Source organism: Ictalurus furcatus, chromosome 16 (genome assembly GCF_023375685.1).
Source record: "Ictalurus furcatus strain D&B chromosome 16, Billie_1.0, whole genome shotgun sequence".
Classification (NCBI taxonomy): Eukaryota; Metazoa; Chordata; class Actinopteri; order Siluriformes; family Ictaluridae; genus Ictalurus; species Ictalurus furcatus.
Genome location: NC_071270.1, coordinates 1,314,689 through 1,341,057, shown reverse-complemented (window position 1 = coordinate 1,341,057; position 26,369 = coordinate 1,314,689). Strand labels below are relative to the sequence as shown.

At 45.2% G+C, this 26,369-nt stretch overlaps 1 protein-coding gene across 3 annotated transcripts in view; it reads left to right on the top strand.

Moving 5' to 3' along the window:
- Window positions 1–26,042, top strand: part of bmpr1bb (bone morphogenetic protein receptor, type IBb) — a 66,027-nt gene extending 39,985 nt beyond the window's left edge. The window contains exons 2-13 of one of the 3 annotated variants that reach the window (XM_053645346.1): window positions 7,237–7,430; window positions 19,455–19,614; window positions 20,019–20,121; window positions 20,260–20,362; window positions 22,030–22,126; window positions 22,601–22,739; window positions 23,077–23,269; window positions 23,394–23,691; window positions 24,378–24,553; window positions 24,787–24,917; window positions 25,200–25,235; window positions 25,319–26,042. In XM_053645346.1, coding sequence (XP_053501321.1) covers window positions 7,237–7,430; window positions 19,455–19,614; window positions 20,019–20,121; window positions 20,260–20,362; window positions 22,030–22,126; window positions 22,601–22,739; window positions 23,077–23,269; window positions 23,394–23,691; window positions 24,378–24,553; window positions 24,787–24,917; window positions 25,200–25,235; window positions 25,319–25,444 — 1,756 coding nt within the window. In that variant the 3' untranslated portion in view covers window positions 25,445–26,042. Of the gene's footprint in view, window positions 1–7,236; window positions 7,431–19,454; window positions 19,615–20,018; window positions 20,363–22,029; window positions 22,127–22,600; window positions 22,740–23,076; window positions 23,270–23,393; window positions 23,692–24,377; window positions 24,554–24,786; window positions 24,918–25,199; window positions 25,236–25,318 lie in introns of all 3 variants that reach the window. The other 2 variants (XM_053645347.1, XM_053645345.1) reach the window with 2 other exon arrangements.
- Window positions 26,043–26,369: the final 327 nt, after the last annotated feature.

The window sequence follows — 26,369 nt, the reverse complement described above, 5'->3', positions numbered from 1 at the left end:
TCTTCCAACACCATGTTCCAGTGTGAGGAAAGTGAGCTGTAGTGATTTGGCAGGCAGGCTCGACACAAACAAGGTGCTCCTCTCATTAGCGTCTAGCAACCGAGAGAAGCTTAGTGTGGCGTTGGAGGAGTCTGGAGGAACACTAGTGCTGTTCTTGGCTACTAGCTCATGTTGCCACAGCTATGGAAAAGTACAGCTCTCTCTCTCTCTCATTCTCTCTCTCTTTCTCTCTCGCTCTCTGGATGAGGCACTCCTGTTCCAGGCAGGGGCCAGACAGCAATAAGTGAGTGTGAGTGTATTAAATGTTGCAGTGGCCCCCCGGATCATCAAGAGCAGCAGGTGGATTTAGCTTTGAACATGGGAATAATACCCACAAGGCACAAGCTGTGAATAGAATATTGTTTAATGTATAAGCTGTAATTTACTAAAACTACAATGTTTAGTATCTTTTGAATGGTACTGGGGTCAGCGTAGTGTTGCACTTCATGGCTCCAGGTAGATCCTGATCTTGAGTTACTGTTTATGTGGAGTCTTGCACGTTCTCCCCGTGTCCATCTGGGTGAACTTCGGGTTCTTTGGGTTTCCTCCCAAAACACACCGTGGTAGGTGGATTGACTACGCGCCATTTGAGGATGGATTCCCACAAAGTGTTCCCAGGATAGGTGCCGGAAATACCACAGCCATGACGGAAGAAGAAGAATGAATGATGGTAGACATGGAATGGGTGGTGAAACATCTTCAAGATTATAACACAAGCCCAGTGTCTGTAGCTTTTCCTAGGCTCCCTGTAAGACCCCTATAACCGCTCGGTTGTGTTTTAATTGTACAGAACGTCAAAAATGATCACATTGATGTGGCATCGTGGCCTCCGGCTTGCTTGCGTTGCCGATGCCGACTTCAGCTCAAAGGCCATTCTGTGTGTGAGAGTTGTATATTACTTCGCATGGAAGGTCTGACAGCCTGGAGCCTTGCCACAGGCGGTACGGTTTATGTGAGAAATGAAGATTCTCTGAAGGTTCCGCTGCGATGCCCCAAGTCTGCACTTGTAAAATGGATGGAATCCGGTGTTTTTCAGAAATAACTTCCTCTCTGTCTTCCATCCTCTAGGACTCGGCACATTCTTTCACAGTTAATGGAGCGACAAACAAACAGCTTTAGGTCGAGCTTGACCCTGTAGAGTAAATAGTGTTAAATGGACTCTTTTGTGGAATCTATTTTATGTCACCTTTTATACTACAGTTCAGCGATTCTGTTGGGTAAAATTTCCTCAGACAGATTAGATGATTTTATACAAAGTAAGGGAACACGATGCAGTTGCAGTGCAGCATGTTGCTAAGAAAGGGCCTTGCCTAGAGGCTCTGTGACAGTCTTGGGATTTTAATTTGGCGTGGGACTCTTACACGGTGCGTTACTTATGACTGGCGATGCCTCTGTGTCGCTGCAGAGACGGCACCATAAGCATGAAGGCATATTCCACACGATCTCATGAGCCTAATGGAATGGGAGATTTTCTGTATCACTCCGTCCTCCTCTGTAATCGAGTACACTTACTTCCTGGTTTGTCAGAATGATGTCTTAAGCTCTGAATGGCCTTAAGGTGCCGAACCTTAACCACAAACTACTTTTTCCTTTGTGGTCCAATCTTGATGTTTAGATGAGCTTGATCACAGTTCAATTTAGTCATTTACTGCTCCATTAGTCATTGCCCTACGGCAGCATTTATCACCGATATCATCATCACCTATTCATATTGCCCAAACCATCCAAACTGAAAAGACCTCCACTTTATTCCAGCATGGATGGTGCAGGTTGAATGTACGACCAGATTTGTGGGGTGAGCTGAAAAATGACAAGCTCCAGAGATGCCGGAGTCGAGTCCGCGTCAGATTTCGGCGGGAACGCCGGAGTCTCTACAGCTCCCCCGAGCCGAGAACCAACCCCCGACAACCCAACATCTAACAGCTGCTTCTCCATTCAGAGCTGTTCCAGACCTTCATCAGACATCCGGAAACCCCATTAAAGGCTTCTTCAGAATCCTCAACTTCTGGATTTTTGATCCTATCCCCCCCTCCCCCCATCTATGAGAGAAAAAGAATACACTCTTTATGCACTATTTTAAACAGGAAGCAGTTTGATGGAGTTTCATCCATTTAGCCTTCAGACCAAACCATATCCATATCCTTCTCACATGCATGTAAACAGTCTGTGGTCTGCCTTTAGCAGAGTTTAATGTCATAAGTTTTTTGGGGGGGGAAAATAGAGATTTCGTGTAGTAAAAATGCCCACCACGCCAGACAAGTCGTAACTTTTTTTACGCTTTAGCCTTTAGAGGTGATTTCCACCATTTTTACAAGTGCAGGCGTCGCCCCGTGGCTTTCGCCGAGACGTAGTGTGTGTGCGATTCACTCCGACAGCGCTTGTTTTCTTGGGCCGGCCTCGACTTCCGTCTGAGTTCTTTCTTAAAGCTGGCAGCAGTTCAGGCCTCAGCATGACCACATCACCTCCGCAGAGTCGGATCCACAGTCCGGTGCCTCCTTTATTTCCCCTTCAGTGTCAGGGATCCGAGGAAGCTCTCACACACGTGCCAAAAACCAATCCGATCTACTTTATTCGCTGCTAATCAGGGAGTTTGCCTCGAGCCATGTTTGCTTTGGTAACAGCAGTGTTTACTGTCTGCGAGCGAGCATGCTAATGACCTGAGCAGCCTGCAGGTGAGATGTTTACAAGCGTCACAAATGTGATGGCATTTATGCCTGCCTCAGTTGGCATGGCTGCACGGGAACTGTGTGGGCCTGTAGCTATCCCTCACACACATAATTATTACTTGCGAATCTTTTTATGCAACTGAAACTGTCATGAAGTGAAATATGAAGACACTTTTTTTTTTTTTTTACTGTGTTGGCATGCGCTCAAGCTCAGATGTCTTTGATTTGTAAGCAGTTAACACGGATGAAGATGCCTTACCGTTGTGGCTCTGACGAAGCATGGAGATTTACCAAATTTGGGGTTTTCACCTGTTAAAAATCAGATCAAATTAACGTCAGTGCAATTCGAATGAAGGGAAAAACAAAATACAGGGATAGGAAATTCAGCTTTCGGCGTTTTTAATGATGATGCAATTCTCAGTGTGGGGTTTCGAACTCTGTTTTATTATGCTGCGTTTCCCAAGGCAAGGCAAGCTGACACTTTTCCCTCATTAAACCACACAAACACCTCCTTCTCCAGAGAAAGAGAAATGCTTCTTTTGCGCACTCTTCTTTCTCGCCTTTCCCTTATTTCCACGCCGATCCTCACTGTGACAATTTCTTATTCCTCATTCGGAGTTTCTTTCCTTTTTTTTTTTCTTTTTCTTCTCTCTTCTTTCCCCCAAGAGCCTGGCATTCTTTTTTATTTTTTCTTACTTCAAAGCCTCAACGGCTTGGAGAATGCTCTTCGGCTTCCCATTGTGTTGGCTTTGCATATTCATGAAGGCTCTCTCTCTCTCTCTCTCTCTCCCTCTCATTGACGGCTCACTGCTGGAGAGCAGAGCGATTGAAAGCGGAACAGTAGAGCCGAGCTCTCGTGTAGGGCTTTTTCTCCGAAAAGCTCTTTTTAGTTGTTAAACCTTTTCGTTCCAATTACAATGAAAAGAGTTAATGATGTCCAATTAATACTATTCTTACTGAATGCACTGTTAATATTGTTACAATTCGTTATTTAAAAAATCCACACAAATAAGCGGTTTCACCATATACCGTATTAATGAGATGTAATCAGAAGTATATTGATGTGTTTTCCCTGCTAGTGGAATAACCGAGTCTGGCTCTTTTCCCCTCTCAGAAATCTTCCAGCTCCATCATGGTCCACAAGATGGATTTAATTTATAAACCAGATCCTAAATAAATCCGGTGTGCGCACTTAGAACCTTGATTCTTGTGAAATACGTTGGAACCATATTGATCATTAGGGTTGCTACGGAGTCACGGGTCACGTTCGGACCGTCGACGTTTTCAAAGTACTGATTTATTTATTTTTTAGTTCTCGTCCATTTTTCTACTACCCCCACTATGCTGGAGCCTTCAAGAGCTCGAACGACTCGACTATTCCTGGAGAACTGTTTCTAACGGCGTTATAATGACTGTACGATACGTGACATGACTGTAAGATTTTGTGAAAAAACTGATTCTCGAAAGCATCGTTCCAGTCGGGGTGGGGGGGGGAGGCAGTTTGGGGGTTTGATCTTTTTGGCAAACAAGCTATTGTACGTAGATTTTGTAATACATGTTTTCCTTCACCAGCTTTTATTCAGCAGCGGATTTATTTTCGAAAAAGCACTCGGGGTGTGTGTGGAGCTTTAGCAGATTACCTTTAGTAATTACCTCACCGTATTTATTTATCTAGCCTGTTTTATAGACTCGTTTCTCACCTCAAAGTCTCTCCATCCTCTGGGCTGATGACGATGATGTGATCATGAGTCGGTGTCTGGGCCCTGAGCGCTGGACAGGGCAGTGAAGTGTGTACTGTAAAGGGTGTTTGTGAGGGGTGTTTCAGCAGAGCCAGAAGCGATGAGTGCAGGGGACGGAGCCAGAGGAAAGCCGCCGATGACGTCAGGCCTCTGGGTGGCGGGATCCTGATTGTGTTTCCCAGCTTCGTGCAGCTGTTGGGCTCGAGGAAGCGCATGGTTTTTTACACACCGTACCCTATCCCCACCCAGAATCTCCCCCCCGCTGAAACATTCGCAGTCCTAGGGGTTAATTCTGGCGTGAAGCAGAACATTACTGCTAGCACGCATTCCTTCGATGGCTATTGTAACTTAAGGATCCGTGCGTGTTTTTTCTGGGGTCGCTCTTTGCTCTTCGGTCGAGCGGTGAATTTTGTGCTTGTCGAGCCGATTTTCTCCGAGAACGCGTATGCTCCTGGCTGTCTTAATAGCGTGAAAAGAACAGAACCCTGTTTTACTCTCGACTCGGTTAGAGCGGAAGTCTAAGGGCGGTCGTCCTTTCAATGAACGTCCATCCCAAGTGTATTTTGTAGAGCAGGGAACTTTTCCAGAAGGAGGTCCATTTGTGTTTAATCGTTACCCCTCATAGTTTCCGAGATTGGACAGCGCAAGAAAACCTTGGAATTAGTGTCTTTAGGTAAACATTTATTGACACAAGTTACTTTAAAAAAAAAAAAAAAAAAAACACAAACATTTTTATACACTTCAGGGAAATGTGCTGAATTATTATTATTTTTGTCCGTCTGTAGTAATGTGCACACACACACACACACACACACACACACACACACACACGCTCACACACACTACAGATGCAGTAGATAGCGAGCGATATTACTTTAACAGGCCTGAGGATTTTCTTTGGCCCAAGGTTCGATAGGTTATTTCCTTCAGTAATAAAACTGCTGATGGGACATCGATCCTGTTCTCTTTTCATTGCCCTGCTCTACTTTGCTTGTTGTTTTTGCTGTAAGTTTTGCTTCTGCTTCAACCAAATGTAGCAGTGTGAAGGCTGTAAAAATGGCCATTTAGGGACTGGGCCATTTGCTGTTTGGAGAAAGGGAAGAACATGAGGGAGTATAAGCAGAGAGAGAGGAGTGTTTACGGATGTTCCCGAAGCCCGTGTCTATACGGGGTCGGTTTTGAAGATTCAGCAGGGCACGTTGACCTCACACCGGCCCGTTTGAGCGAGCGCGTGTCTGACGGTGACGGCGTGATTATGTTATGCCGACCCGCTCGCAGCTCGCCGTGTGAGCCGTGTCCCAAAGAGGTCACTCTGAACACGGCGGGAAAATCGGAAGCGACGGCAGCAGCATCTGAATAAGACCGACGAGCACCGTTCACTTCACTTCCGCACCCCTCACCCCCCACGGCCCAGATCGGACTTCTTCTTTCTCTCCGTTTCCCTCTCGCACATACACATCTCTCAGTCATCCGCCTCCAGAGGCTCCACAGAATGACATGGACAGAGAAGAGAGAGAATGGCAGGCGAAGAGGGGGCCGTAGGGCACCCAGCAGGCCGGAAAGGGGGATAAAGCCAAGCGATTCATCTCCGTGTGGAGGTCTTTTGAATGGAGATCATCAATGGCTCTTGATTCTCTGGAGTTGGAGATGCGTGAGCTCCGGAGAGAACCCAGCGATAAAGCGTAGCGCTGAATTGGACGCTCGTTAATCGCAGGTTGAATTTCACCTGCACATGTCATGACATTTTCCCTAATGGAATGAGTTTTTGGTAGCACCTAATGGCACATTATAGACTTTGACAAAAGGGAACGGGGATGTTTATAGCGCTCTATAGACCCACGCTGCACGGGCGCGACGTTTGCCGCCCTCACTTTGGCCACGCTGCGGAAAGCGTCGGCCCGATTATGCTTTATGGGATATAACCGCTATGGCTGACTTGATGTAATCTCGGTAATAGCGCACTTAATCGGCTTAACTTGTAACTCCCAGAAAGTCTTTTGCTTCGGTATCCGGGGGGAGTTTCCAGTGGAGGAATTAGCGTCGGAGGAGGAGGAGGAGGAGGGTGGGGGTGGCAGAAAGGGGGCGTGACATGGCCTGGAGGTGAAGCTTATAATCACCTGACGTGTGAATGCCTTTTGTTATGCACGTCGTGTGTTTTCACTGGCTGCTTTGTGCGCCATAATAACGTGTCACTCAGATGACAGCGCGGTGAATAGCTGAGGAGGAAATACCTAACCCAGTGTCTAAAAGACAAAAGCGACCTCGAGTCCCGTGGCATGCGGGACTTCACCTGGCTTTTTGGATGTCCTCTAACTCAAATATGCGTTTATATCAAAACGTATTGCTGCACTTTTTTTTTTTTTTTTTCCATCTTGCAATTAACGGAGCTCTTTCCTAGCTGATCGTCGTCCTCGAAGCTGAAAAGCAGCTGTCAGTGGGAGTCGCATTCACATACATGAGAGCTTAGCCGGTCTCTTTCTCTCTGTCTTTAAGGGTCAGAATTTTGGCCTCCTCCCCTGGCCTCCTTTTTTAGAACACAGCCCTCCCTCGGTCTGCACCCCAGCGAGAGGTGTGCGGGCAGAGTGGGATGGCCCAAACCTACAGGGGCGACACTGCTTGTGTGTGACGGTATGTTGTGTGTGTGTGTGTGTGTGTGTGTGTGTGTGTGTGTGTGTGTGTGTGTGTGTGTGAGAGAGAGACAGAGCAGCTCAGTAACAGTAACACCCTCCCTCCTCCCCTCTCTCTCTCTCTCTCGCACTCTCGCTCTGTCTTTCTCGTTTTTCTCCAGCCAGGCCATCAGTGTGGAGTAGCGGAGGAGACAGTGGTGCAGCGGGCATGTGTGGCGGGCAGAGTTTCGGCTGGAGACGCACACACACACTCGTGCCCCGGTTCTCGGAGCAGGTTGCTGAAGGCTCTTTGATGGCCCGGCTACTGCTGCTGCTTCTTCTTCCTCTTCTGCTGGGATTCAGCTCTAACTTCACTCATGGTGAGTAACCAACACAAAAGCGTACACACTCGATCGCAGACGCCTGACCCTAAATCTTATAGACGTCTGCAATTTCCAGACGAAGTTTCTTGCTCAGATGACTTCCATGCCTTTTATTTTATTTTGTTCTTTATTTTTTATTCGCATTCAAACAGAAGCTCGTATTGCTGGAGCCGCCAAGTTTGCGATACAGATCTCACGGATTATATTATATTATATTATATTATATTATATTAAAGCTCGACCGCACGGATTCACTAGCCCCGTGTTCTTGGATCGTCTGACGTGCCCGTGTGGCATTCGGTGAACTCTTTGAACACCGATCAGCTGTCAGACACTTGTTAAGCACACAGTTGGGCGTCAAGCTGTAAAAAAAAAAAAAATAAATCCGTCTGTCTCCTCCGTCTCGCAAACACAGTTGAACACACACCAACACATGCACCCTTTACACACCTAAAATAATTGGCGCCCAGCGTGCGTCTTGTAAGAGCCTCAGAAATATCCCGCAGCTGGCGGAGTTTTTATACGGGCTGGAACTTTTCAGCTGCTCGCGCTATCGACGTGGCCCTGCGCTGTACTCGATTAAAGGATCGCATCCACTCACCGGATCAAAGTGTAAAGCGTGTTAAATATTAAGAGTTCGATTCCTTCGGTTTTTAAGACGACGAGACGTATCACCCGGGGTCAAGATCGGTCCGATCACACTGTCCTCGAGGGTATGTCACGTCATATCAATACTAGACTCAAACTCGATACCGGCGCTCTGATCTGTAAAGTACGTAACACGTTTGTAAAAAGATGAGCAGACGAGAATTTGTTAGGTTTTTTTTTTGACCCGTCTGTTGCGTCACATCAGCGACCGTCCACTTGACGGTTAACGGCGTACGCTACAGTACAGTACCGTAATCATGACTGTGAGTGAATTTGACTAAAATGTATTTGACTGAACATCCAAGATAAGTGAAAAGAGCAAACAGCTAACATTCGTGCTCCACATCTGTGGTGAAGAGCTCGAGGTGATGACTTTAGCAAATGGAGTGAAGGCTCTGAAATACATTCTTGACCTGTTTGATGAATCACTCACGCTAGATCTCGGTCTTATTTGGATTGCTGGGTCTGAATCACCTCTCCTACATGCATGCATCTACCCTCATAACACACACACACACTCTCGCACTCATCTGTTTTCTTAATTCACAACTATTTTCCATAGGAGGAAGCTTTGAGATCTAACAATACACCAGCTCATAAAAGTACGACTGTTGTTGTATAAAAGATTCTGTATTTATTGTAAATCTATTTTTATTTTTTTTTACATAATTCTACATAATACTACACTCGTTAAATATGTTAAACATAAATATCACAAAATAAATAAAGATTGTATGAACAATAGATTTTAAAAAATATATAAAGATTTTATATATTTTTTTACAAGACTAGGATGTAAATATCAGGATGCTGTACGTGTGAGTATAGCGTGTGCATTTATTTATTTATTTATTTATTTATTTATTTAGGTGCCACAAGCGACGCCTTTTAGCGTTTATTTTCGTTCGCCTCCACGTCGCTTATAAATACACGTATCGATATTTTCGCCCTTCCTTTGAACCGACGACTCGTAATAAGGCATTGATTCAATTCCTATCGTGTTAGCGAAGATCCACGGTTTGCCGTGGCTGTCAGAGACGACGCGACCGCGTCACGAACATGACGACGCGTGCGTGTCGAGTGTTTAATCTTCACACGTATGCGTGTAAATGTTTGGACACGCTTACGAGTCTCTTGTCGCAGAGCGACTGGGAATGCATCGGGCGCGAGAAGCGTCGTTTTATCACGGCATAGCCTCAGCAGCGTGAGTCTAGCAAGGTCATGTCAGCCTGCTCTTATCTCACCGTGTCCTTCAGTATGGGAATTTGCTGAGAACTCCTTGAGGAGATCACACAGGCTGTTTTACGCTCTTAAAGTCCCAGCATGTATACCGTCATTCACCTTACGTATGTAACTACGATGAATTCTTTAGAAGATCCGCTGAAACTAATAGGAAAGGTATGTAGTGGCGAGTGTCAGGAACGTCGTTCTGGACCCGCTGACAGGTTAAGGAAGTTTAAGGAGGCAAATGTGTGCGTGGGCATGTGTGAGTGACTGTGATGGAGGGAGAGAATTTATATACATAGATATATATTAGAACTGCAGGATGTAGTGATGCAATATCGTTGCCCATGATAAGTTATGTCACCTTGCACTAAGAATAAAATTTTTTTTAATAAAGTGTGTTGACCAGTAGCAATTTACACTCAAGCTGAAGTCCCTAGCATAAAAGTATGACTTATGTAAAATAATTTTAAAAAATACCAAGTACCTGAATATGTGTACGAGCGACTTTCTATTACAGCGCCGTTATCTCTATCCTCTGGTGAAGCGTCATGTTATTGCGTCCTCAACAAGAAGTTTAAAAAGTCCGGACGTTCTCTTGTTGCATGTAAACAAGTTTATTCGAGCGAGCGTCTCGATTTTCGCTCGGTGACGTGAAGACGTGACGTGACGTGACGTGTGTCGTGCTAGAATCCGAGCTCAGTTTTGCATAAGCCACAAGTTTCCTTAAGCCTCTTAATAGGAAAGGTTAGAATAGGAAATAGCGACTTGCTCTGTTTGTTGAATGAGTGAAGTAAAAAATAAATAAATAAATAAATAAAATAAAATGGTATTGGGGAACTGAAAGGAAAACCGATGTGTAAATTGTTTACCCCGCACACCTGGACTGGTGATTTTTTCCCCTCCACTGAATTTTAACCACACAGAATAATTTTGTGTCGATTAATTTATTTATTTTACCAAATCACCCATGCATGTACATTTGAGCTCCGGGGAAATGGATGTGATTTGCTGGATGCTCTGTGGAAGTCCGTTCCAAAGCATCTAGCCACCCATGGAGGAAAAAAGCTAAACCTTAAGACTAGAAGAAAACTGGAAGCAGATGATCTATTTGAGACCGTCCGTCCAGCAGGAAAGTCCTTTAAAAAGAAAAGAAAAGAAAAGAAAAAAATCAGATCATTTTTTCCAGGAGATTTCTTTATTATCCTGTCACCTCACCACCGCTTACAATACCGACACCGTGACAGCTTCAGATGTAGAAATCACCGTGCCTTAGAGTCCGAGTATAATTGAAACGACTTTTCTGTAATTCGCTCATATGGACGTGGGTGTAGGGAAGGAATAAATAAGATGTAAATCTTGTATGAAATCGCTGACAGCTCCTTTCTCTCTCTCTCACTGTGAAGTTTGTGTTGTGCCACGTCTTTTTTTTTTATTATTGTTTCAGCTTCGCAGGCAGGATTGAGATATCTACTGATTTCTACGCCACTTGTTGTGCAAAGTGGCAACACCATGGAAACAAGTCTTTCTTCTTCCTTCAATAAGTTACCTCTTTTATACAATGTGCGCTTATCTTCGGAGGTATTATTGAGAAACACGTCACCCTCCTTCTTCACTTTGCAGATGTTTTCAAGGCTAAAGCGGTTCTGCCAACAGGATGAGCCTTTTTGTGTGCGTGTGTGTGTGTGTGTGTGTGTGTGTGTGTGTGTGTGTGTGTGTGTGTGTGTGTGTGTGTAACGTGTGAGAAAAGCCTGAAAGCTTTTTTTTTCTTCTTCTTTTTTCTTTTCTCTTTTCAGCTGTAGTAGAAGTGTTAACCCACAGGCATTGTTTTGTACTTAAATAAAGCTGACGAGTTCGTTACTACGAAATGAATGGTTGAAAAGATGGGCTAAAGGAGAGTGATAGAAGAAGCGAACAGAAGCGAAGCAGCAGCCGTGGTCCAGCTATGCTGGACAACTTCCTGACAGGATGTGGATCGGGTTTCCCCAGACAGAACCCGATCCACTGCTCAGATGGAGTTTTTTTTTTTTTTTGTCCAGCGGTGGGTCTCCTGCACCTGTGCCTAGACGAGAACGTTGAAAGCCACGAAGCTCGGGAAGGGACAAAAGGAGCGAGGGTGAACTCCTCCCTCATTAACACAGCGGTCAGATAATTAAGTGCCTGAGAGGGCAACAAGTGGCCTGTAGCGTATGAACGAAGGCGCACGATGTAGGTGGTCTGGGCACATTTGTTCGGTTTGATTTGTTTGTTGAACCTGCCAAGAAAAAGCAAGTGGGCCTAATTACCACCCAGTAACAAATGGCGAAATTGTATAAACTGCGAAGCTCTAAAGTATATAAACGTTTGTACAGGAGTATACGTGAACACACCATGAAGGAAATAACATTTGCTTCTAAAGTGTTGGGTGGGTGGGTGGGTGGGTGGGGGGCAACTTGTCATGTGTGCTATTCAAGCGAGAGCGGCCCAGTCTTTCCCGTACGACGCTCCCTCTCACACTTGCGCACATGACGGACGAGGAACAGGTGGACGCCGACTCTGGCACTTCATGAAACGAGAGGCTTTATCCGGGATCCCTCTGGCATTGTGTGACCGACTGTGTTTGTGCGTGAGAGAGAAATGTCGACGGAAAGAGCGAGAGAGGGAGAAGCGTCCAGCATGGCCCTTTCTGTGTCTAAACATGGTGTGGAAGACAATGCGAGGGAGGACAGGGAGGAGTCACCGGTCAGCCGCCGTCACACGCCTCATCACATGCTCCTGTCCCAGTACGCTATAACGGGACGACGATTATTTTTTACCGTCACGTGAGGAGCCGAACACGCGTGTAGAATATCGCTAGCTCGGATATCTCCGATCAATTCCTGCTGCAAAGCGTAGTATTATTCCGTAACTACAGCCAAACGAAGTAGGGAGGGTTCGCTGAGGAAGAAATCTCGAATTTTGGCGTTTTCTCTACTATAACTCTATTAAACCCAGTTCACGCTTCTCGGTTAGCTTAACGCGTCGAATCGGGTATCGGGAACCACTGGTTTAAAACGTGACAAGGTGTGCCGTTAGAGGACAGTAATCCCCGATGGCGTGATACGACCCAGCTGACGTAAAGTAGTTCCAGTCGAGTCACCGTTTCCCTCTGGAAGTAGATTATTATCCTGGAACACCACACCACATGAGGTGACATGAGGTGTTCGTCTTTATCTCTCGAGACACGATGTGACACGTCACTTACGTTACAGCAGCTGCTTTTCTCTCGATAAATTGTGTCGAAAGTGTCCAAACAAACAAACCGTCGCGTTACCGAGAACTTGGAAAGTCCTCTGTGTCGGAAAACATCGCTGGCTGTTACAAAGCTCTGACACCGGAGACTCCTTCCGTTAATGTTAAGTAAACGACTCGTTGTAGAAAGACTGACCGTGTCACTGAGACGTCGACGTCATTCGTCTCGAGCGTTATTAGCGTGAAAGTCCCTGAATGAGGAATGAGTCGTTACTATAGAAACAGTGACGTTAGTGTGAGCACGCTAATATATTTTGCTACCGCTGGAGCTGCGTTAAACGATAATAAAAGGTTCGTTTCCCATGAGAACTTCATTCGCCTCACCACGTAGTCCTCCAGCGTGGTTTTCTTATCACCTCGACCCCTTGGCAGTCGGTAGATGTTCAAAATGTGCTGGGATATGTTTTCCGACACAAGGTCCGTTTTGTTTTGGGAGGCGAATAAAGAGCAGGAAATGATCCGGCGTGCTGAGGAATCCAAGGATCAAGAGTTATCGGTCCGCATCGCCGAAAAAAACCAAACCACCTGCTCCCTTTGTGACCTTTTGAGGAGAGAACACTGCTTTATCCAGCTCCGTTCCAAATTAGAAAGGCCGTGCTTTATCAGATGGACTTTTGCAAATGCTTTTGAAGTGCAATCAGATGGCACAGGTGGGGTATTTTTTTTCAGGTAAATGAGCTTACAACCGGCGGGGGTGCGATGACCCTGGCCTTTTCAAGTCCTCCCCTCCGGCTGCAGCTGCTCCCCCTCGATAACGCGCTCCTGCTCGTCCGGTTTCGCTCTGAATGGGAAATGGAAGCGTGTCCTGTGGATTATTTTACTGAGATGCAAAGTGCGCCGGGATTCTGTCTCACCGCAGTCAGTACAGGTCTAAACGGGTACAGGTGTCCGAGATGAACGAGCCGACTACTTTCCATGCAAATAGTGCGATTAATGTTATTCGCACTGCCAGAAATAAAGCGAAACCACATGCTAGGTGTTTCCGTTCCATGACTCATGGAGCTGGTACGTCGTCAGACGAGTTGGCGATGTGAACGATTGTAGGCAGCGTCGGTAGGCTTGAGGGCTGTAGTAGTTCGATGTGTGTGCGTGTACGTTTAGGTTTAAAGAGATACAGGTTACAGGATGTTTTAAGAAGCACCTGGTTAGAAGACCAAGCCTACAGTAGGATGATTTTGTTTAGACACGACAAGATGAAGATGGGTGAAAGATGTCCATCAGAACACGGATATATTCGTGTCCACGAAAGCTTTTCATACTCCACGTCAACGTCATCCGCTAGGCTTGCGTTTTCCGTGCTGCTTTAGCGGCTCTACTCCATCGCCTGGTGGTGGCTTTGAAAAGTAGTTCACCGATTTAGCTAGCTCATATTTTCTCCAATTCTCCGTTCAGAGTGTTTCAGACTCTTATTTAAAATCAACTAGCTAACGCGATCGGGAACGAGACGTGCCCGAGCACACGTGTGGCCATTCTCTTCACTCTCCACACAATTATCACGTCTTTCTCGAGTTGGATCAGATGTGCTACAGCGAGAAAAAAGTCTTTGCGTCCCACAGGACTAGATAGACTAGTGAATTATTTATTTATTTATTTATTTATTTATTTATTTGCATGCCTTTTGAAACTCTCCCTTGATATGAACCCCCACGAATCCTTCAGCCATTGGTCACGGGCACTAGGGGATCCCGTCTCGCCATGAACGCGTTTGAGTCGGACAAATGTAAGTGAATGCGGAACAGATTAGTGGCTCTCTTCATCATCACAGAGTCCCACACCCGTGAAACCTCATCGCTGTGAGTAGAGAGAGCGGGACAGTGGCCCGGGGTTGGAGCAGACAAGGAAGATGGATAAGAGCTCTCCGGTTTGTCACGCCATCTCAGGATTTAGCCCCCGTTTGTTGGCGGCGTGGCGAATGCTTTTGAAGTGAATAAGGGGAGCGAGCGGGGGATGGGTGACGGGACGGGTGATGGATGGACGCGTGATCCGAGGTGAAGCCGTTCGGCTCAGAACTCTTCAGAAGAATGAGATTTACTCTCACCACCTGGAAAATCTGTCCTCCGGACTCATGTGTTCCAGATGATACGATTCACACGTGCTATTCAATTTGGCAAGAATGTTTTATTGTTTTGCTTTATTTCTTTTTCCAGCTCAAATCTCAGATATGTGCAGTGTTGGTGCGCGTTAGCGTTACACCGACGCCGTTCGCGGATACGCGGTGATATGATCCGCCACATGTTGTCAGAAAGATTCATGCCCATGTTTCGTTGATGTAGTGCCGCGTTGTGTGCGTGTACCACATCAGTCTGTGTGTGTTTCTTTTGTGAGTTTGTGTGTTCCGCCTGTGAGTCAGGTTTCTGTCCAACCTTGCCTGGATGTCATCGCTGATCTCAGCAGGTTTTTTTTTTTTTTTTTTTTTTTTTAAAGTTGTGTGTGTGTGTGTGTGTGTGTGTGTGTGTGTTACGAGAGCGCGACGAGCTGATGGACAGATCGAAAGTGCTTTGGTGCTCTGAATATGAAACCTTGGCCTTGGGTGCAATCTGTCCACTATTCATTGTGTTCTGCAGCTAATCAGTGGCTTTTCTGCGATCCTGGCTTCCTGGCTTGTTTTACCTCAGGTTTCTCCCTTTTGTTCGGTTTTCTTTCGGGCCGTATGGTGGATTAACCTATTAACCTCTGCGTTCTAGTTTACATTCGTTTTAAAACCTCTGGTCTGCTTTATATTCATCTCCGTTATTAGCAATCTAAGCTTCATGGCAATACACTAATCTAATCTGTAAGGAAGAGACGGCGGGAATGTGACCCAGCTCGGGTCGAGCTGAGCCTGAATGTGATGTAAATAATAGAAACCATCTTTTATATTATAGACATGATTTGTTTATTCGCAGGCAAACATGTCCTTTTTTTTTTTTTTCTTTCCATTTTTTAAATTTATTTATTTTTTACTTTGTTGGGTAAGTCCAGCGATACATTAGGCACGCTTTAAGTCCCCACGAAGACCCGTACAAAGACCGAGTGAAGCGCTTTACCCACAGAGCAACTTAAAAAGCTCATCAGTGTGTGTGCAAAGTCGTTTTGTGGTGGAAGTGGCGTTGCCTTGGTACGTCGATTAACCACAAGACTAATGGTACAGATCCTCCTCCAGCCCTGAGGGACAGCCCTGTGTGTTCGTGCCCAGAGCATGACCTCTCTCTCTCTCTCCTTCTCTCTCTCTCTCTCTCTCTCTCTCTCCTTCTCTCTCTCTCTTTCTCTCAATAAGAAATGAAGGATGATTCAATTAATTTCCAAGGATTATGAAATAATTCAATAAGAGAACAGACTACGAGGTCATATTTTGATCTGAATTTGCAGATCTGACAACAGAATGCGTTTATCATTTTTAAAAAAAAAAAAACTTTTTTTTTTTACGCAATCTGATTGAATTCACAAATGAATCACTGGATTGATTTTTATGACGGAACGAGACCGAGTGAGCGATTGAGAGAAAGAGAACGAAGGGCCCTCCTCCGTCGAAGGTGCTGGAGTAAGACGGTGGAGCCGAAGCCTTTGTGAGGCCCCTGCTGTGTTTACATCTTCTAAGGTCTTTAAAAGGCCTTCCTGACAGTGCGGGTGTTATTAATGGCTCAGTTCCGGGCAGGCCTGCCTGTAGGGCTAGAAATCTAACCACACCCTCTCTATGGTCCTTCCCTTTTCCCTTTTCCCGGCCTCTGAATAGGGAACCAGGCCAGAGATCAGCACCTAACCCCGTCTCCCGGTGAAAACACCAGCAACCATCGATCACAAGCTAAGTAAATGTAGAGAGGCGGGTTTACATGATGCGTGAAGGGGCTGTGTGAGGTCTTAATGGAGGAAAATGACAGAATAAACAGCATGTTAAGGATGTAGAGTTATATTGCATTTAACTCGTGTTTTTTTTTTTCTTTTAAATACACATATATATATATAATTTCTTTACATTTTCTATCAGAACTTTCAATCCATCTAACCGTACTTTGAACCAATTGTACGCTGTCTCGTACAGTCTTCGTGGCAGCGTTCACCCGCATGAAAGACACCGGGATCGCAACAGTCGAGATCTGCGCCATCTGGCCGTGTATCTCCACACCGCCTCGCGTATCAGCACGACACACACGGAGTGTTCTCTTTAAAGATACACACCAGCCAGTGTGGTGCCAGCGCCTGACTCATTTACAAATTACTCGCCCACTCTCAACACTAACAAGCTGTTCTGCCTAATGCACGCTCCGTGCACCGCAACCGTCTATTAGAGTGGGGAGCGTTTCAAAAGCATGATGAAGGTGTTCGAGCCATGATGGCTGATTTACCCGATGGATGGTCAGGGTGTACGCTTGCCAAAAGCCTCACACACTGTTTGTCGTGAGCAACGCAGGACACTCATAGCACAGTCGAGAGTCCAATCAAATGACCGGTACATTACGGATATAGAAAATCAACAGCAAGTGTGATATTTTTAACTAAAATGTCTTCATAATCAGTAGTGCAAACTCTGTCAATCGTTTCCAAAAATATTGGAGCTGCGATCATATTTAAAAGGCTCAGCAACAGGTTTGGAGATGCATGAAGGCGATTTTTCAAGCTCTTTTATATTCGTACATTCTCGCAGATGGATTTGCTTTCTTCACTTCAGGCCACAGGCTATTACAGAACAATAACGTTTGTGTTCCTACAGCAGTTTGTGTTGATTCTGGGGTCATCTTCCTATTGAAACGGTTACATTTGTGGCCAATTTACAGTATAACCTCCTTGCAGAGGCAACCAGGTTTTGTGCTAAAACGTCTTGGAAAGCGCCATCTCTCGCTTAGGTGTCTTCACACTTCTGAAGCTTTGAGATTGTGTTGTTTTTTTTAGCAGTATTTTATGTTAACCGCAAGAGCCGTCTCTTTTGTGATGAAACGGACGGTTCAAAACCTACCCACGAAACGAAAAAGGAAACGGTTCAACTTTCTTTTTTTAATTTAATTTTTTTTTTTCCCCCAAACATGGCAATGTTCATCCATCCATCCATCTTCTATACCGCTTATCCTTTTTAGGGTCACGGGGGAACCTGGAGCCTATCCCAGGGAGCATCGGGGACAAGGCGGGGTACACGCTGGATCCATCACAGGGCACAATCACACACACACTCACACACCCATTCATACACTACGGACACTTTAGACACGCCAATCAGCCTACCATGCATGTCTTTGGACTGGGGGAGGAAACCGGAGTACCCGAAGGAAACCCCCGCAGCACGGGGAGAACTCCGCACACACAGGGCCACGGTGGGAACCGAACCCCCGACCCTGGAGGCGCGAGGCGAACGTGCTAACCACTAAACATGGCAATGTGTTTGCATTCGTTGTTATTTTTCCTTAGGGTAGTGAATAATTTTGCAGTAGGAAATGTAAGAAGATTTACAGGCTGGCTGTTTGACTGGAAAGTTTTAATGATATAATTTCTGTAATTATGTCATCTTTTTTTCTTTCTTTCTTACATGCATTTCTGCCGTTTCGCCTTAAGAGTGCCAAGGATGAGCATTACATTCGGGAGACCAAAGCATCTTGCATTTATTTATTTTTGCCGTTATTCGTTCAGGAGTCGGTATTAGTCGTGTGTGTATTCTGTATTCTCTGTATCCCAGGGTAAAGTAGTGGCAGTTGTGTTTGCGCGCAGTGTAATGGTGAAATAAACGACTGTGTCTGAGCGCTGCTGAGAGGCAGTGGATCAATGCTGGCTTCGTTTCAGCCACGCCGTCTGATTTATGCTCTACAATAAGTGAGTGTGAATAGCAGTCTGGGGGTATGCCTGTGGCCTGCAGTGACTCCTCACACCCAGACACGTGCGGTTCGATCTTTCGATCAATCGTTTTACTACGCTGTCATCCAACCTGAGGTCCTTCGAGAGGTGTCGAGCCACTTGCTGAGTCTATTTATACGCAACCTCTATCAACAAACTATAATTACGGCGCTTCCTTACACTGCACATTCGGGCTAATATATACACGGCGATAGAAAATCTATTTTAGGTTGTTATGTCTGCTCGGACAGCCAGACATAATTATTGCTGCTCGGATTATCTTTCATGCTGTTTAACACTCTGATTCACTCGCAAATGTTTATCTTCCAAAACGGCAACATGGTGTTTTGTTTTTTGGGGTTTTTTTTTTTGTTTTTTTTTGGTGATAGATTTACACTGAAACGTCTGTGGTTAGAAGCTCACACACGCAACATCCTAGTACAGCTTGTTACGAAGGCGATCGTCCCTGCCTTTCCCTCTTTTTTTTTTTTTTCGTGTTACATCTGCGCTCTCCAAAGCCATCCAATACAGACAGCTGTATAATTCGGAGTGTAACGTATACGAGCAGAGCTTTCGCTTTCCTCTGCGGTCACTTCAGCCGTCTGTTATTCTAGCACAGCCAAACTCCATTAGACTCTAGGTAGCACTCAGGCAACCCCATTTAAAATGCCCGACTGTATGGACGTGATCATTCGTATTCCCTGAAGCTGCGGTTATAAAAACGACTAACCGTCGAATCTGTCTATTGAACAAAGTGTCCGGAATTGTGGACTGTAGAGGTGCTATATAAAGTAGCACTTTAGAATAGAAGCAGGGTACAGAGATACCACACACACACACACACACACTGTTCATGTGGAGCACAAAAAGGCCTTTCTTCATGATCGTGTGCTCCTATTCGGGGCAGGTACCGTACACAGAGCACAGCTCTGACTTTTATATACACAGCAGCACTGTCTGAGTTTCTGCCACCACACACACGCACACACACACACATGAAAGCTTAATTTACAGTGTGAACACAACACACTAATTACCCTGATGTGATTTATCGATCTCGTCACAAACTTTTCCTCTCTGCAGCGAACGTGCTGGACGCAATGCTGTTGAGGAATTCTGGGAAGGTGACGCTGGATAGCCGAAAGGAGGACAGTAGGAGCTCAGTGCCCGTGCTGCCTGAGAGGACACTGTGGTGCCACTGTTACCACCACTGTCCAGAGGACTCCGTCAACAACACCTGCAGGTCAGACCCGCACCTGTCCGTTTCCCAGTACAGTAGAGTTACTGTCGCAGCCTGCAGGTGTCGGGTTAGATCCATATCCCACTGCTCACTCTGTTTTATTTCAATTTGTTTATTTATATAATTAATGTAAAAATGGATGAAGCACAAGAAATAGGTCTAGTTATCGCATATTCACTTTATCGCTATCTTATAATAGGAAATACTAGATTCATTAGATTAGATTCAAGATATTTTCACTGATATTTCATCCACGCCCATCAGGGTTCCACAGTCTGCACACGCTAAATTTAATTCGGTTCTCTCGCCATTCCCGGAGCTGTACCGCAGATTTCAGTAGCTCGGACCAGCTCTGGCGGTTTTGATACCGGCGATGATGATGGTTTAAATGGTGCTGCTGTTTACAGAACTGATGGCTACTGCTTCACCATGGTGGAGGAGGAAGAGGGCGGCCCCCCGACGCTCACCTCAGGCTGTTTGGGATTGGTGGGCTCTGAGTTTCAGTGCAGGGTGAGGAAGCTCTTTTGCAGATTTTTATTCTGGCGCTTAGTCCAGAATTTTATTTTGTTTTTGTTTATTGTATCTCGTTTCTTTAAAATCAATAAACAAATCCCTTTTTTTTTTTTGTTTTTGTTTTTTGCTCTTCAGGATACGGGGAACTCTCGTTTGAGGAGGGCGCTGGAGTGCTGTACTGACCAGGACTACTGCAACCGAGACCTTCACCCAACCCTGCCTCCGATCAACACGCCTAGTAAGGCTCCGTAAAATAGCGTAACCGCTGTAATCAGACCTTCTAAGCTCCCGTCCCAAATGGCACCCTGAGTCCTTTGTGTCCTTCGGTGACGTCGTAGAGATGCAGGTGAACGCTCGAGGGCGCGAGACTGTAAAACTGAGCGTTCGGGACAGTAGGCTTAGCGTCATTCCGGTACATGATACCTGCGTCACAAACTCGCACTGTAGTTATAACACAGAAACGGCTGTAATTTTCCACTCGGAGAAGCAGAGTCTTTCTTCAGAATAAGTTCGATAAAAAGATTTTAAGGATATTTAAAAAAAAAAAAAAAAAAATCCTATTCTCTATAGCTGGCGTTAATGTTGTATCCATCAGCTAATGATGATTATCAGAGAGCAATGCTGGGAATGCGAAAGGATCGTTAAGGGCATATAGAGGACATCTTAAGCACCTTTTGAGCCCCACGATAAGAAATGGGACACCCTACGGCCTTGTGGATCTCGGAGGCACGCGCAAATATGGACCGCGAGACCGCAAGTGCGCCATTTGGGAAAGAGAGAAGCACAACATTTAAGATAACATCTCGCCAAGCTCATCAAAAGCTGGGCTTCTCTCGTTACTTATGTGATCCCAAATTGTACTGAGCAATACAACAATATCAGAGTAACAAGACATATCTACACTACACACACACACACACACACACACACACACACACACACACACACACACTCCATCGGAGACGTTGAAACCCGCTCCCGTTCCTGTGTGTCTCAGCGACTGCGTGTGCTGATGTCCTGCTCCTGCCTGATGGTTCGTGACAGGTTAAACTGTTACAAACCGCACGTTTTAGGCCGTGACGAGTGGAGCGCACGGTGGGAGGGGTGGCAGATGAACCAGAGTCGTTCGTCTTTGCTTGTTCTTTCACTCTGTAATGAAAAGGACAGCCAGGCTCCAGGGAGCGCTTGGGTTTCCAACCTCAGCACCAAGCAGCTATCTGTCCATCTATCACACTGCGAGACATCCCGGCTCTCACTTTCTGACTGTGTGTGTGGAGGGGTAGGGTGGCTGTGTGTGTGTGTGTGTGTGTGTGTATGCGAGAACAAGGGTGCACTATTTCTGTAATGATGACACTGGAGACACGGGGAACAAATTAATCCGAGTTAGAAAGGACAGCTTCCTTCCTGCGATGAAGCAGAAGTAGTAGAAGGAGCTTCTCCACCATGCACGCAGAGATGATGGTGCAGAGATGTGCATCAGTGTGTTGCATTGTGTGCCTGTGTGTGTGTGTGTGTGTGTGTGTGTATGAGAGTCGAGAGCGCGTGTATTTTTGTGTATTGTGTGTGTGCGTGTGGACGGGGTCCGCTTGCACCCCTGACAGGCAGGAGCTTGGCAGTAAGGCTAGAGTCCCAGAGAGCAGAACCTTGGGGCTTCACTGGTGTCGTCAGGTAGAAACCTGATCACACTGCTGCAGGAAGGGGATGTGATCGATCACGACTCGGTTTCCAGTCCTCACGTTCTGCACGAGCGCACACGTACACCCACCTACACACAAAACCGAGCTCTCGCATAAGAATAGAATAGGATAATGAAGTCGGCATGAATGTCTAGAGTGACTAAAAAAGCTTCTTCTTTTTTTCTTTTTTCTTTTTTTTTTCTCCACCCCATCCCTCACGCCTCCGCAGATTACGTGGACAACAGCATCCACCAGATGGCTCTGTTCATCTCTGTGGCAGTGTGCAGCATCATCCTCATCTTTATCATTGTGTTCTGTTACTTCAGGTAAATTCCCGTCAGAAGTAGTAATAAGGAGAAGGACACTGTGTTTACATCCATTGAATGCAAATCTTTTACAATACACTGTTGTTGTTGTTTTTTTTTAATGCCTGGTTTGAGTGCTTTATTAAAGGCAGAGGCAGTTTGGAAGTTAGATATAAGACTGATCGATCATGCTAAAGTGTAATTAGAGTGATCGATCGATCAATCGAGCATTTCTAGACTATTCTCCACCCATTTTAGAGGATATAAAAACGAGTCCATTTCATATTTAACCAAAAAGTTTATATTTAAAACGTCCAACAAAAAAAAAACAAAACCCCAGCACATTTAAACATTTATGAATAAAATCGAATCAATAAAACATAGGACATAACTCTTGTACATTTGGACAGTCATTAATACTTTGATAAATACCGGTAATAAGTAAAGCAGACATGAAATCTCAAGGACGGCGCATGTGTTCGCTGTGTACTCTAGGTACAAGCGTCAGGAGCTGAGGCCCCGCTATACTATCGGTCTGGAGCAGGATGAGACCTACATCCCTCCAGGAGAGTCTCTGAAGGACCTGATCGAGCAGTCTCAGAGTTCAGGCAGTGGCTCGGGACTCCCCCTGCTGGTGAGAGACTAGAACTGCACCTGAAGTCAGTTGGCTCCATTCTGTTTATTACGTGCTTTTATCAATATACCAATTAGTCCACATACAGATATAGATGATGATATCACAAAAGATTCCAGATGAAATTACATTTGCAGCGTTTCACCATTTTATACATATACATGTATATTTAAAAGACCGTGATGTCGGGTTGTATGGTTATCGTAGGCTTTATTATACGATTCCACTGCAGTTTCGAGCGCGGTAAAATCGGCGCCATGTTGCCTAAGATGATAGCTGCTAATTGAGTTTAATCCACCGCTCAGCTGTAAGACTCGGCTTGTTCTCGGCTCTGCAGGTGCAGCGCACCATAGCTAAGCAGATCCAGATGGTGAAACAGATCGGAAAGGGACGCTACGGGGAGGTGTGGATGGGCCGCTGGAGAGGTGAGAGGGTGGCTGTCAAGGTGTTCTTCACCACTGAGGAGGCCAGCTGGTTCCGAGAGACCGAGATTTACCAGACCGTCCTCATGAGGCATGAGAATATACTAGGTAAAGTAGGTCGTCATAGTTGGGATGTTTCTAAGTAGCTTCTAATTAGACCCGAGCTTTACATAACTACGTTGAAGATCATAAGGAGATATAGCGTATGAAATCCCGTACCTCTGTTCCTCAGGCTTCATCGCGGCAGATATAAAGGGAACAGGTTCATGGACGCAGCTGTACCTGATCACGGACTACCACGAGAGCGGCTCTCTCTACGACTACCTCAAATCCACCACGCTGGATACGCGGGCACTGCTGCGCCTGGCGTACTCGGCCGTCTCAGGGCTCTGCCACCTGCACACCGAGATCTTCGGCACACAGGGCAAACCGGCCATCGCGCACCGTGACCTCAAGAGTAAGAACATTCTGGTGAAGAAGAACGGCACGTGCTGCATCGCCGACCTCGGCCTAGCCGTCAAGTTCATCAGGTACACGACTTCAAGGAAAATCGGTTCTGAGTCGACGGGACAGTGAGGAAACGCATTACTTCGCCATGAGGAAATATGTGAATGAAAGAAAAAAAAAAAACAACAAAGTGCAGTGGAGCGCAGCTTTAATTTCCATGAGTCATTTTTCTGTCATTTTCATAACTCTAAATGTCCTTCTAGCTGCTTTTATTTATTTATTTATTTATTTATTTATTTATTCATTTTTTATTGTATTTTTTTTACAACCATAGTACAGTTATGAAAATATTACACAAACTAAAACACACTGCAAGTAACTCAGTTTTTTATCATGGATGCAAGATGCCAAAATCATTTTAGATAAAAGGTACATCCAGTTCATCAGCTGTGTTGGTTAAGACACTTTCTAAAATAAATAAATAGATAAAAACTTTACACAGTTGCTGAAAGCTGTGACGTAATGGAGGAAGGCAAGATCTTTCCCTTACTGCAGTTTGGTATGACGTTAGACTTCTGAAAAAGAGCTGGAAGTTCTACTTTAAACTTAATCTGTACGTAAATACAGACTATTTCTGCTATTTTACAAACGAAAAAAAGACAAAAGAGATGGTTTGTTTAAAAATTAGATCATTTAACCTTATGATATTGTTCGACAAGGCATTTATCCTGTTACCTGAATCGAACACTCGTCTCCTCTGTTTTCACAGTGACACCAACGAGGTGGACATTCCTCCTAACACACGCGTGGGCACCAAGCGCTACATGCCCCCAGAGGTACTGGACGAAACCCTGAACCGCAACCACTTTCAGTCCTACATCATGGCTGACATGTACAGCTTCGGCCTGATCCTGTGGGAGATCGCCAGGAGATGTGTGTCAGGAGGTCGGTGATGTGCAAACGAATATTACTCCATATTGCAAATATTCCGATGATGATGATGATGATGATTTCGTCACTAATGTCAAAATGATCATCTGAAATATTATTAGGTAGAAACGATTAGGCTGTAGCGTCCAGCCCTAGGTGAACGCGCTTTAATAAACCATACACGACTCACTGTGGTGTAGTGTTGCGATCTTCGGTCTCGGTGTTAAATGTCTGTGTGATTTGTATAGGAATCGTGGAGGAGTATCAGTTGCCTTACCATGACCAGGTACCCACAGACCCGTCCTATGAGGATATGAGAGAAGTGGTGTGTATAAAGAGACAGCGGCCCTCTTTTGCCAACCGCTGGACCAGCGACGAGGTAATTATTATACAAGCGACGTCCCTGTCCTCTGCTATCCTCAATTATAATTATAATTAAGTGAATTATAGCCTCGTATTATGTGCGGTGCATGAAGGAAGCCCACAGACGAGTCGCAAACATTACAAGCAGGCTTAGAAATTATTATTATTATTATTATTATTATTATTATTATTATTTTTAGCTCAGGGTCATCAAATAATCTTAATCAGTGGATTTGATGTTACATTGATGTATGCCTCATATTCATGTTTTATAAATGCGGTCTCGGTCCTGATCCAGCATACCTCTACTATACAGATGTGCATGAAACAGCAGGTGTGCAAGCTTAGAGATTAATTATTAAACTGTCAAAGTGAAGCATTGAAATGTTTATTCGGGGTGTGTGTGTGTGTGTGTAGTGCCTGAGGCAGATGGGCAAGCTGATGAGCGAATGCTGGGCACACAACCCAGGCTCCCGCCTCACCGCCCTAAGGGTAAAGAAAACTCTGGCCAAAATGTCCGAGTCGCAGGACATTAAACTGTGAGGGACGCTCAGACCGCTCCAACAGACTTCGGAGAGTCCGCTCCAAGCCGAGCGACAGGCTCAGAGCGGCCCCATTCTGCTTTCTGTGAAAGCTCCCAGCCAGCAGAGCACAGGACAGGTTGCGCCCCCTGCTGGTGTACACCAGAGAGAGCCTCGGGCCATCACGTCGTCCCCCACAGTCTTTTATTTAATGTCATGCCTTTCTACTATGGTTCTGTTGGCTTTTTTATTTTATTTTATTTTATTTAATGCTGTTTATTTCATTTTCAATGAAAGGTAAGATATGCTCGATGAAAAAGGTTGAAAAAAACCCCACCCCCAATCTATTGTTATATTCTTCCTGTCCTTCCATTTCACGAAATGTGTACGGCAGATATCAGAACTTGAAGACATGTTTTATATGTATATTTATATATATGCTTGTGTTTCACGTTATCGCTGCCATTTTGAGCACAGAACAGGGGCATGCATCATTCACATTCGCCTTAATACACTCCACTACGTACAACGTACCGTCCCTATAATGATCAGTTCCGGACACGATACCCTGCGGTCCTTTACCCACGCGGACGCTCCTCGAGGCGCTAAAGAACAGAGAGAGAAATATATATATATATATATATATATATATATATATATATATATATATATATATATACGGGGTGTCTGAAAAGTCCCGGAAAATGTCGACCAAAATCCGCAAAAGCACGACACGGGGCATCAGTGAGAACACACGGATATAAATAAATAAATAAATCTAAACCTGTGTGTCGTTTTACTCTCGTTGCTTCCTGACTTTTTTCAGACACCCCGTGCATCGGGACTCAAATTTGGTCTTTTTTTTTTTAAATGTATGTGTTTGTTGGCTTTGTCAAAGTACTGTTTATGATCTTCCAAAGCATGCTGGGTAATTGTAGCTTCAGTCC